General features: G+C 38.7%; 1 protein-coding gene across 4 annotated transcripts in view; it reads left to right on the top strand.

Moving 5' to 3' along the window:
• The window catches only part of NCKAP1 (NCK associated protein 1), a 69,583-nt gene that overhangs the window by 22,737 nt on the left and 33,210 nt on the right, over positions 1 to 13,636 (top strand). For all 4 annotated transcript variants that reach the window (XM_063429803.1, XM_063429802.1, XM_063429801.1 and 1 more), the window contains 7 exons: positions 2,417 to 2,559; positions 2,653 to 2,743; positions 3,251 to 3,388; positions 6,611 to 6,659; positions 9,796 to 9,952; positions 11,338 to 11,394; positions 12,954 to 13,050. In XM_063429803.1, the coding sequence (XP_063285873.1) occupies positions 2,417 to 2,559; positions 2,653 to 2,743; positions 3,251 to 3,388; positions 6,611 to 6,659; positions 9,796 to 9,952; positions 11,338 to 11,394; positions 12,954 to 13,050 (732 nt within the window). The remainder of the gene's footprint in view (positions 1 to 2,416; positions 2,560 to 2,652; positions 2,744 to 3,250; positions 3,389 to 6,610; positions 6,660 to 9,795; positions 9,953 to 11,337; positions 11,395 to 12,953; positions 13,051 to 13,636) is intronic.

The raw sequence follows: 13,636 nt of genomic DNA, 5'->3' as shown, positions 1-13,636 counted from the left end.
GGGTTAAAGACCAGTTTATTGAGGCACAAAAATTGCAAGGGGTACAGAATAGAAGAGGGAAGACGGTAAAAATACATATAGGGTGGAAACAGTACAGCGCATTGTATATCATTTCGGAGATTCATCATCCCCCCTCTATATCAAATACACAGTATGATTAACGTGGTAACAGTACACTTTGTATGAGAACATGGTGGTGCAGTTTGGGTGTGTAAGCAGTAGATGCAGATGTCCAGAGGTGTGTGCAACTGTTGCACCTCAGCTGCATGGACTCAGGAGTATGTGACGTGTTTGTTAAACCTATGGTATCCGATATCTGGTTGTCTGCACATCTGTGTATGTTTGTTATGTCGGTGTTAGGTTAGATAGAGTGTGAGATTTAACCTATTTGAGCGGTGTTCTTTCAGTTGGATGGCAAGCAGGTGAGGCTTGTATTGTACTCACTCTAGGTGTGATTGCGTATAGGTGAGTACGGTATATAATGCGGCTGAGGGAAGGGGTGAGTGAGCCTCTGTTGCTAGTTAGCAGTTAAGCGCAATTTCTTATCTAGATTTCAATGCAGAGATAATAAACGCTGTTAACTGTCTTATTTGAAGTATTTGTGATTTGCAGGCACAGTTTCTAAAAACATGCGCCCCAAGGGCAGGATTTGTGGGTACTCTGTCATTTTCGCCCATTTTGAGAATTTTCTTAGAACACATTGTTGCACTCTATTTCCAACTGTTTTAGTAAATGAATAAGAATTAAGAGACTTTTTTTTTTTTTTATATATATATATATATATTTTTTTTTATTTATTTTTTTAAGTGGGACAATAAACGGATGACATTTATTTTTAGGGTTTATTCTTCACCATACATAGCATTAAAAAGTGATTATAAACAGACTCCACTACTTTACATTATTGCAAACATAGTGGTTTGTAGAGTTCACTATGCTGACTCTTATTGTGATGTGCAGGCTTAGAAAGTTCTATGCTGGAATCAATGCTTAGTCAATGATCTGTCAATCAGCCTGAATTTCCAGCTCCAGGTTGATTGTTTACCAGTTTGTGCATGTGGTGTGAGCACATCACATGCACAATTTGGACTGGGCAGTCTCTTCTCCCTGGAGACTACATACACTGTGTGCAGCTCTTACAGCTGGCTCACTAAACCGTAATCTGGGCTGTACCTGCTATCGGATTGTAGAGCAGTCCCACTGATATTGTAGTATAAGTGGAGCTGCTTTTTGGGATTAAAAAGTTAATAAAATTCACCACTAATCCGTCTAAAGAAAGACTGTAATGGCTAGTCAGTAAGTATAGTACCAGTGCTATCCTGGGCATGTCCCCTACCAGTTATATATACACCAAAACATAAAGAAGAATCACCCAAACACAGGATCCTAGGTTCCACTGTCTTATTCATTTATATGCAGAGTGTGTAGGCAGGGATAGGAACAGCATTTGTCTAATGTAATGACCATGTAGAATACATTTTAACAATACTGGTTACTGTGTAGTCCTATTCATTGACAGGAAGAGAGTACCATGTTTGAGTATTTCTTCATGATTCAGTGCATTTTGGGAATAAACTGCTTACCTGAAAATCTTCTGTTGAAAAGACGATTATGGGATAAACTTCGACCCCATACTTCAGAATGTGATATTCCTGATTTGAGGCTTCACTCTGGCTAGGCAAGGGCCTGTCTATAGCTGCAAGCAGACTCCCTAACCACAGTTTAGCTAGGAACTTTTAAATATTATTTAATAATGTTTTGGAAATAAGGGACTTTCATAGATGAGTGTATTTTATATTTTTCTATATGATTAGTAATTCTGGTCCACTACAGGCAGCCTGTATTATGAAGTTGTCTGCGTTGGGTTGAGTGGGGGAGGTTTTTTTTCCAGTAGTTTCATTAATAAAATATCTGCTCTCTGGCTGCCCTCGCATCTGTCACTTATGAACTTCTTATTTGTGCAGGTAGTGTTGCAAGCTTACCTGAAAATGCCATTTAGAACCTAAGGTCACCCTAGCAGAATGGATACGTTTTCTTTATAACTATCTAAACAATGATTACAGTACGGTTTACACAGCATATATTATTAATGTAGAAAAAATATATATTAATTATGTTTATGAAACCATGCAAATGTGATTGTTGACCAATTGTTCTGGATTCATAAGGTCCATCATTACTTAATCTGTTTTATATAGTGCCCTTATCCATATTGCTTTACAAATGAATGGGGGGGGGGGGGGGAGAGAGTGTGGTTTTACAGACTTAGACATAGAGAACACCATTATGAGCTTCAGTGCAACACTTGTAGCATCTCCAACAAACGACAGCCTATGAGCTTACCTCTTTTTGTCGGCCTATGGATTTTTGTTCTGCAAATAAAAATCTGTTTTGTCTGTACCCCCACTCTCTCTAGACTGTCAACTTTGACTTGACAAAGAATTACCTAGATTTGATTATAACGTACACTACACTGATGATTATGCTTTCACGGATCGAAGAGCGAAAAGCAATTATAGGCCTCTACAACTACTCTCATGAAATGACTCATGGAGCAAGGTATTTATACATTCATACACATTAAGCATCTCTGAATCCATCACACAATTATTTAGATATAATTCCTTCTTTGTATATTTTTCACATTTTTAGTGATCGAGAGTATCCTCGACTTGGACAAATGATAGTTGACTATGAAAACCCTTTAAAGAAGATGATGGAAGAATTTGTCCCTCATAGTAAAGTAAATGCATTTTGGTTAATTTCTAGATTTCAAATCTCTCAGAATTAAAGGAAAATCTTGTTTATACCTGCACATGAGCATAAAGAGAGGTGATAAAACAAACCTTATATCATTTTCCTGTGCACTGTTTTGGCAACCTTTTAGTGCAAATCTCCTGTTTGAAATGTCATCTACATTGCCTCTAAAGATAAATAAACCATTAGTTTCTCACTCATTCCTTTTGGCTCAAATTTTTTTTAATTTATTTTTTTAAATCTGCAACCTTGGGAAAAACTTTTTTTCCAGGCTGATTATGTTGCAATTAGTGGGAAGGCTTGAAAAAAGGTTGAGTAGCTTCTACCGTGATAGCATCAGCTAAGAGGATGAGTCTTGTTTTAATAGCGGTCATTATAAGAATAAAGTGTAATTAGTGTTTATTCACACTGCAAATAATCTATTCATTTTATGTTTGTGCTGTCGCTCAGTAATTATGCCCATTTATTTCAGCTTTTTATTTTTATTATTTAGTCTTTGTCAGATGCACTCATTTCTTTGCAAATGGTCTATCCTCGAAGAAACCTTTCAGCAGATCAGTGGAGAAATGCTCAGCTTTTAAGTCTCATCAGTGCTCCAAGCACAATGCTAAACCCTGCACAATCAGACACAGTATGTATCGATTTCCTGTATTAACCTTTTTATGTTTTTTTCTGTTCAGTGTTTTCATGTATGCGTTTTCCTTGCTGAGGGCATAATAAGCAAGATCTGCTGTATTCTGTGCCTTAGTAATCCAATAAGCTGTAAGGGTGCATGCCAGAGAATACATCGGGTTCAAGTGTTCCTCACAGAAATTTTATGTTGTGGTGCCAAGGTTGAGTTGTGTATATTCTAAAATCTCTACTTCGTTGGCAGTAAAAACGTCTATGAGGAATATCTCTCTCTCTCTCTCTCTCTCTCTCTCTCTCTCTCTCTCTCCTTTGCGGTTGTAACATCGCTGCAGTTTTGGAATTTCTGTGGGAAAAATTTTAATTTAACATTGTATTGTGTGTGTGTGTGTGTGTATATATATATATATATATATATATATATATATTTTTTTTTTTTAATTTTTTTAATTTTTTTTTTTTTATTGTAACTTATGGTCATATGTTTGCCAAGAACTGGTCTTTGGGATAATTTTGATGTATACTGTCTAGATGGTGTGTGCTCTGAAAGACCAGAAGATTAATCTATGTCCAAGATGGCAGGGCCTCCAAGTAAAGAAAGAGATTGTTTTAGTGTATACTAATGTGCTTTGGAGATCCAGGTTCTAAGACATACTGAAGAAAACCTAAAACGTATTCATAAATCCCAATAAGGTTTAGTGATTATTCAAGGCCACATGATCTCATATCCAATTTTATTACTGGAGTCAGCTCTTTAATAATAGTTAATTTCTGAAAATATAACGAGTTAAGAGCCTAGTGGAGCTGTTACAGACCTTAGGGTAGCGTCGGTCTGTTTATTAAAGTGGTCTTGGTGCAAACTCCCATCACCATTAACCCCGAGCATGTAATTATTGCAGTTTTTCTAAACTGCAATAATTACCTGCTAGGGTTAACTCCTCTTTTAGTGGTTGTCTACCAGACAGCCACTAGAAGGACTTCCTTGTGGATAGGTGACTTTTGGTCGCCTAAACAACGCTGGACGTCCTCACGCTGTGCATGGGTGGAGCTGGACCAAGGTTAGTGACAGAAGGGGGGGGGGAGGTGTCTTGACAGAGGAGGAAGCTATAGTGCCAGAAGAGTTGGTTTTCCTGGCACTATAGTTTCCCATTGCAGCTATAGTTCAATTAGGATATTGATCGATACTTAATGTGGTTACCATAAGATTTTTGCCAAGTACAAACTCCATTTTGCAGATATAACTCTGCAAAAGATATGCGGGCATATGAGGAACCTGTTGATCCTAGAAAAGCTAGGACCACTTTGCGTTTTCATGTGAAAGAAACTGGTACTGATTCTGCCACTACTAGGATTAAATATTGTTTGCAACTAGTGAATCTATTAAAAATACGTAACGCTTTTTTTTTTTCCTGCTTGAGAAATCTAGCCATAAAGGAAAGGAAAAAAGTATTAGATCCCCTGCTGATTTTTACCGTTTGTCCAGTGACAAAGAAATGATCAGTCTATAATTTTAATGGTAGGTTTAAGTGAGACAGAATAAAAAAAAAAATACAGAAAAACGCATGTAAAAATTATAAATTGATTTTGCATGTCAATGAGTGAAATAAGTATTTGATCGCCTATCAATCAGCAAGATTTCTGTCTTTTATACAGATAACAAGCTAAATTTAGGAGCACTCTCTTAAAGGGAGTGCTCCTAATCTCAGTTCGTTAACCTGTGTAAAAGGCACCTGTCCATAGAAGCAATCAATCAGATTCCAAACTCTCCACCATGGCCAAGACCAAAGGATGTCAGGGACAAGATTGTAGACCTGCACAAGGCTGGAATGGGCTAAGAGACCATTGCCCAAGCAGGTTGGTGAGAAGGTGACAACAATGCAATTATTCACAAATGGAAGAAACACAAAATAACTCAGTTTCCCTCGGTCTGGTGCTCCATGCAAGATCTCATTTCATAGAGTTTCAATGATCATGAGAACAGTGAGGATCTTGTTAATGATCTCAAGGCAGCTGGAACCATAGTCACCATGAAAACAATTGGTAACACACTACGCAGTGAAGGACTGCAATCCTGCAGCACCCACAAGGTTCCCCCTGCTCAATAAAGCACATGTACAGGTCCGTCTGAAGTTTGCCAATGAACATCTAATATATTCAGAGGAGAACTGGGTGAAAGTGTTGTGGTCAGCTGAGGCCAAAATCGAGCTCTTTGGCATTAACTCAACTCACAGTGTTTGGAGGAGGAGGAATGCTGCCTATGACCCACCATCCCCACCGTCAAACATGGAGGTGGAAACATTAAACATTATGCTTTGGGTATGTTTTTCTGTTAAGGGGACAGGACAGCTGCACCACAGCAAAGGGACGATGGACGGGGCCATGTACCGTGAAATCTTGGGTGAGAACCTCCTTCCCTGAGCCCGGGCATTGAAAATGGGTAATGGATGGGTATTCCAGCATGACAATGAACCAAAACACACAGCCGAGGAAACAAAGGAGTGGCTCAAGAAGCACATTAAGGTCCTCTGGTGGCCTAGCCAGTCTCCAGACCTTAATCCCATAGAAAATATGTGGAGGGAGCTGAAGGTTTGAGTTGCGAAACGTCGACCTCGAACCCTTACTGACTTGGAGAGGATCTGCAAAGAGGAGTGGGACAAAATCCTTCCTGAGATGTATACAAACCTGGTGGCCAACTACAAGAAACGTCTGACCCTGACCTCTGATTGCCAGCAAGTGTTTTGCCACCAAGTACTAAGTCGAAGGGGTCAAATACTTATTTCACTCATTGACGTAAAATCAATGTATAACTTTTTTGACATGCGTTTTCAGGATTTTTTTTTTTTATCTATCTCTCACTGTTCATTTCTTTGCCAGTGGGCTTAAAATCAGCGCATCAAATACTTTTTCCCCTCACTGTAGCTGTGTGAAACATTTTGTATCCCAGCAGTTAAGAGACACAATTGCCACCCAGAGAAACTGCAAATAGATTTTTCAACTCCATTAAGGTGTATTATGCATCTTTAGTCCCATTTTCAAAATATGGTCAACGCTCTGAAAAATACTTTTGAAGCATACTCCTAAAGAGAAAAGTGCTGTCCTGCATTAAACATTCTGCTTGGTGTACTTCACATATACCTGTTTAATGTAGAAATAAAGAAAATAAAAGGAGTCTCTTTACTATGTAGCCTACATTTATCTAACTCTTTTCATTAAATGTATTTTACAGATGCCATGTGAGTACCTGTCACTGGATGCAATGGAAAAGTGGATCATTTGTAAGTATAGGACTCTCATTTTACTGTATAAATGTTACTTTCAAGAGTAGTGAGCACAGTTGAGAAACCTCACATTTCAAATCAAACATTTTGTTTTGGATAAAAATTGACGTAGAACTCAAATTAAATCCAAAATAAGAGGCATTTTGTTGATGTAAGGGTAAGTCCAATATCAGTGGCAGCTAGTGACGTTTAAAGTTGATGTTTTGGACTGTACCCCAGTAGTTTGCCTCTGCCTTTCATTGTACACCTCACTTCCTGACATCTTGGACCCACTTAACCCAGTGTACTCCACCTCTGAGCTAATGAGATGCCATGCCTTGTTCAATGCCATAGTAACAGAATTCCAAATGTTGGTAAAGCAAACCACTTTAACAATGTGTAATAAAAAAAATTAAAAAAAAGTGAGCTATTTTGTTCAGTTGTGAAAATAAAAATGTATGACCACCTTTTTCTGGTGGTAACTGTGTTTGAAGACATTGATGGACCGCTAGTTAAATACACAACTTAAAACCTGCAGTATATGAATTCTAATAATATGCCTGAAAATGCTGCTTGCTTCACAACGGTTGCTATTTATGTGAACCTGCTGTGCCAGGCTCACTTTAACAGTTAAAGCGATATTCCAAGCTTTCACTATAGTTGGTGATAAACTGCTTCCGCAGAAGCTGGATGCCAATCCCCGCTGGTCATTCATTGACTGAAACTGTAAACTGGTTACTCTTATCCAATATATGAAAATTGGTGCATAGAATATGCACAGATTAGACATTGGCCAGTCTTCTAGGCTAGCTCATTTTGTTGCTGGAGGGTGTTCTTACAACTCCAGCAACATTTTTAAATATCTGTTTCACACTAATCTTCATTCTTTCTCCTTCCTCCAAGCATGGAGGAAGCCCCCTTAAGCAACAAATGTGTAATTTATCAAGGTGATAAAATAGGTAATTATTTTCTTTTCAAATTACTAGAATGTTAGAATATTTACTCCCTTTCTAGCGTTGTCAATAGTACAGATTCATCCCTTCAACCTGACTTTTTACTATGTGTACCTCTATTTGAGAAAATGTTTCTGAAGATGACAACAAAAATATGCTCCTATCGTTATCCATGAATTACAGATTTTTTTTATGTTCTCTCAAATTCTCAACTGCAGAAACTGATTTTATCTTAGAGTCCTCAGTCTGCGTTTGTCCTCAAAGCTGTAAATAGAATGTAGCATCTGAAGGTTAGATATTTGGAAAGGATACAGTTCAGCTCCACAACAAATCAACCCCCTCAGGAAAAAGGCACTGATGGGAGGAACAGGAAACGGTGCATTAGTTACAAATGTAAAAAGGTCAATAGAGAGAAGAGGTTTTCATGAGGAGTGCACGATGTAGTTGGGCAATTAGCAGTGATTTTTTTTATGAGTTAGATATCCGACACACAGTCAATTAAAATTGATTTAAGACCATATAGGGATAAATGAAAGATCTCACTTATGATCAAAGGGGCACATTCTAACAATGCTATGGTCTAATGTGAGCAGAAAGCTCGCAATAGACAATTGCATGGAACCTTGCAAAGAAACATTTGGCGATCTGCCATTATCTTGATCATATTTATTAGTGTTTTAAAAAGTTTTCTTTATTTTTCAATGACATTTTAATTCCAGAAGACCACCACATTTACAGTGGTGGGGAAAAAAACCTGTCCATTTTCTGTTTGAAAAGTGCCTGAACAAATTCGTAAATCTATTACATAGCCAAGAAAATGGCTTGCATTCAAAAATTGATGGTTGGGACACAATAAAACAGGTGAATAACTTCTCCAGGTTAAATGCACCAAACCATGCGGAAAATTAGACTTAAAAGGGACATGCCATGCCATGCCGCAAACAACTTATGCTTATAAGATTGAGCGTATCATTAGAATTTTGCTAGCAAATATATAGAGGAGGAGAAAAATATATTTAAATATGGCGTGCTAAGGCAGTGACTGACGAGAGCAGAAAAGACCTCCCACAGGAGATTCCTCTGCTCTACACCCATAGCAACCACAGTGTGTCTGCTGTAATTGCAAAGGAAAGCGCTGGCTAGAGAGTACTGGAACGGAGTGACGTCACTCCATTCTGATCCTGGCAACGAAGCCAGTATGGCGACATCACTGAGAAAACTTTGCTTTGGGATGGGCCCCAAGCAGGGAAAATCAAAGAGTTCAGGCGGAGCAGAGGACAGCCCAGAGGTGGGTGTTATATGAAGCAATGCTGGAACGGATGGAAAGTGAGTAAATCAATATATTTTACACTGAATACACCATGTATGTTATCAATGCATATGGGAGTGATTTCAGGTTAGTGAAATCACCTGCGTTGCATAAACTTAAAGCAGGGGTGCCCAAAATGTAGATCCCCAGATGTTGTCGAATACTCCCATGATGCTTTGCATGCCTTTAGAATGTCTTTCGAATGACAATCATGGAAGCGATAGTTCGATAGTTCTACAACAAGCATGTCAAACTCGCGGGCCGCATGCCGCCCTCCAGGACCATCTTTGCGGCCTGGCAAACCGCGAGTACATGCTGGTGTTATAGCAGAGTAGGCACCTGCTTTCCCCACATTGCAGGTGCCTACTCTGCTAAAACTTACCTGGCCGGGGAGGAGGGCCAGTGAGGGAGCTCAGTGTTCCTGCTCCTCACTTCGCCTTCGCGCGCGCCGTCTGTAGTGAAGTCGGGTGCCAGAATTGGACGTCATATTCCGGCATCACTAAACCGTGCGCGGGAGCAATGAGGAGCAGATAGAAGGACCCCAGAGAGATGCGCCACATCGGCTCCAAAAGGTAGGGAGCATTATGTGAGATTACATTTTAATTTCTTCATCTGCTATGATTAACAAAAGGGTTTGTTGTTCCCGAATGACCAGGTTTCGACAATCCGTAAATGTATAGATTAAGTGAGTTGGATCCCAAACCTGGTGATTATGCAATAAAATAGAACTGATATAACTCTAGCACTTTGTATGACCAGATTTGCACAAGGGCTGCACATTATATTTCTTTTTTCTAAATATACATTGTTTATTACCGTTCAAGGCTGTCAGATGAAATGAAACTTTGTTTTTTGTTTTTATCACTTGCTAATAGTGTATTTTTATTTTCAGTTGGATTCATTTTGTGTCATGGAATTCTAAACTCGGATGCCACTGCTTTGAATCTTTGGAAACTTGCCCTGCAGAGCAGCTCATGCCTTTCTCTTTACAGAGATGAAGTTTTCCATATCCACAAGGCAGCGGAAGACCTGTTTGTCAACATTAGAGGGTACATTAATGTCAAAACCAATTAACTCTTAATATCCTTGCTTTTCATTTTGGTGCTCACTTGCATACACATACATTTTCTATATACTGACAGAACTTACTGTCAGATCTGTCATTGTTTAAACTAGCTATATTCCCTGAGCAATAATTATATGTTCAGGCGTTGAGCTTGTGTACTTTCTACATCAAAGCCATTACTATATTAACACTTCTAATCTCTGGGGACTCTTTACAGACTTTAATTGAAGGATACCCCTACTAAATGATAGGTGGCGGCAGTCTAAACTGCTCACTCAAAGTGCAATGGGATATCATTTAATGTGATGATCATTTTGGAGGCCTGGAGTTGGCCACTCATTGTACACGAAAGCAAAGAAGAGAAGTTTGTGAACATTTCTGAGACCTCTGTAATCATGCATTACCTAAAATGTGATTTTATCTTTGTGGTCAAAGAATTTTATAAAGAGAACTTATTTGAACAAATAATGCATTTTTATTGTTTATTCTAATTTACTGTCGTTTAAGGAGATAATTTGAGTTATTGATTTTATGCTTATTGCACCATAACCCTCCTCCTTAGCCACTCCTCCCTTTTTTGCAAAACCTCTTTGGGACTGGAAGATATGCAGTGTAGCTCAGTCAATGAAAGATCAGTGTGAGCTTCACTCGTGACTTGACTTCACCCCCACAGCCAATCACCATTATCTTATTGTCTGCCTAGTATTTCAAGACACCGAGGTAAAGGGTCCAAATGTTAAGATAGTGACAGGCTGTGGAGCCAAGACATGCCAGCAGCTCTGCTTACACTGATCTCATATTGGCTAAGCTGGGTACATACTCAGGAGATCCAGAAGCTCTTTGAGCGAAGTGCAGAGGTGCAGGTCTTTGCTCATAAGCTGAGAGCGATCAGCTAGCCCTGCATTGCATGGCTTAGCTTTGGAGAACTAATTGAAGCTTCTGTTTAGGAGCTTCTGGCTCTCCATGGGAAATAGTGGAGGTGGGGACTGGCTTCCAGTGTTCGGAAAAGAAGTAAGAATAATCTAAAACTGTCTGACTACTTACACTGGGGGGCCGGGGCACGACTTTCACCAAAACCAGTGCAGCATGCTGTAGTGTTTGTGGTGCTTGGAGTCTTCTGCTAAGTAAAATATGTAAAGCTCGTCCAGATACGGGTTCTTAAAAGATGCAATATATACATATGTTTTATGTGGTGTGTTTAATGTTTTTGCTTCTAAACTTGCATTACCGTGGTATTATGATGCTTATGTTTTGTTTAGTTTGTTTTGTTAAAAAAAAAATTAAATTGTTGTTTTTTAAAGCCAGCATAATTTAGGCATTGAAAATTAGTGTACAATGTATTTAGAGATCTAAATCTTGCTTTTTCAGTTACAACAAACGAATAAATGACATCAGAGAATGCAAAGAGACGGCAGTGTCCCATGCGTAAGTAATCCTTAGAATCTTGGATAATCATTTCACTAGTAACGTAAAGAATCAATAAAATGTTAAGCTAGTATACATAATTTTACTGATTAGTGTTGAGAAGTATTCCACACATGTAACTTCCCATTTTTTATTCTAATGAACAGCAGAAAAAAAATGCTTGTTCTAATTACTGATACAAATTATTTTGCTTCTGTTAAGCTGTTCTCCCATAAAATATAGTTTGAACATATTTTTCATGTACCGTCATGTTCTCTGCAACCTCTCATATCTGATTTTTACAACCAACATGTCCACTAGGATAAAACTAACGTAGAAGTGGTTATATATTTAGCTATGTAGCATTATAATAAAATAACGAACTATTTTTGCTAAAATATAATCTTTCTTGGATAAAAAAAGTAACCTTTACATTGGCAGGACTATTTAATGAGCACAATGTGTAGGTTATGTGTAAAGAAATAAAACAAAACGGATGCAATCAGAAAAGTAAACTAGTAAAGGAACTGCCAGGAGAAAGCGAGAAGTAATAAATGATAAATGTGTCACTGATGGAGTGTCAAGGCTATCCCGTTAAGGATAGGTGGGAACTAGAATTAAAACGTAACTTTTAATACAACGTATAAAAGGTACTAAATCACCAAAAAGAAAAGCGAAACGAGAACAGAAATGACTATGTACATTTATACAATACAAATTATCCTAAGTAATGGCTGGAATCCGATAACTCTGCCTAAAAAAGAGATACAGTAGAAACATAAAGAGTATATGTAGTGTGGAAGGATAAAGTGGAGGACCATCTGTTTAAGTCCAGCGATATGTGGTGAAGAAAAAGATACAATTGCTTAGCTCTTTATCCCAGCCAAACAAAGTATCCAGGTATAGGAGCAGGGAGTGAAGACAGGGAAGGGTACTGGTAGATACTGAATCTGTGCCTTCGAGAGCACCCCTTAACCCAAAGAAAACCTTAACTCCAGATTAAGGGTAGGGGGACTTCTCTCCCATTATTTATATATTCCATAAAATTTGGGAACGGCTATCTTTTAAATATGTTTATATATATCTATCCTAATTTAGGGGTTCTGACAAGCGCATACCATAGCCACTGTATTGGGAGTGAGCTCGTATTCAGACTGTAGTGGCCTTATCAGAATCATGTTAGCATCCTACCTTCTATTTCAGAGGAAAGATAACTGGTACGACCATTTTGGTTAAGACTAATACCATCCCCAAATCCAGCGTTTCTGTTTCATTTCTGTTCTCGTTTCTCTTTTCTTTTTGGTGATTTAGTACCTTTTTATATGTTGTATTAAACGTTAAGTTTTAATTCTAGTTCTCACCTACCCTTAACTGGATAGCCTTGACACGTTTATTACTTGTTTTCTCCTGGCAGCTCATTTTCTAGTTTAATTTTATAGTGACTCATCCCACTAGGGGCTATCCCCCAAACAGGAGGTCAACAATTTAATTCTCTTTCTCGCTCTCTTATTGCCAATCATAAAATTAAGTTTTGGCAAAATAACACAATTTTTACAACGTTTCTACTGTGTTCCTTACAGGGGTGCAACACACAGGGAACGGCGCAAGTTCTTAAGATCTGCACTGAAGGAACTTGCAACTGTCCTTTCTGATCAGCCTGGATTACTGGGACCAAAGGTAAGTGATTCACAGAACTCTATTTGCATAATGTAAGTATGGCCAAAAGTATGTGGACAACTGACCATTATACCTATATAAGCTTGTTGGACATTACCTTCCAAAACCATGAGCATTAATATGGAGCTACTCCATAGCTTTTTAGCTATAACAGCTGCCACCAGGGCCGGACTGGGAAAAAAATTAGGCCCGGGCATTTTTCAATCAGAGCGGCCCCCTAAGAAGGGGGCGGGGTCAGAGAGGGTGTGTTTTGTCATCACTAATGACAAGCACACCCCCTCTCAAAGTGAGCAAGTTGGTTCAATGCGCAGAGCCGCGCTGAAGAGCTCTGGCATTAGAAAAAGGCTTGCGCTGTGTTTGCTTTTAAATTGTCTCTGGTGTCTCCACAAGTGGGATACCAGAGGACAATTGGGCCAGGAAAGTGTATGGTGCATGTGTTTGGAGCCTGCTTGTGAAATTGCGTGTGTGTAGAGTGTGGTGTGGTATTGTGTAAATAGGTCAATTTCATTTGTGTTTGTGGTGTAATATGTGTGGCTAGGGGCTGTAGATAGTGTGTGTATAGGGGGCATAGTGTTATAGGGGATGT

Source organism: Pelobates fuscus, chromosome 8, assembly GCF_036172605.1.
Source record: "Pelobates fuscus isolate aPelFus1 chromosome 8, aPelFus1.pri, whole genome shotgun sequence".
NCBI lineage: Eukaryota > Metazoa > Chordata > Amphibia > Anura > Pelobatidae > Pelobates > Pelobates fuscus.
Note: the sequence above shows the minus strand (reverse complement) of the source record. Positions and strands in the feature narration are given on the sequence as shown.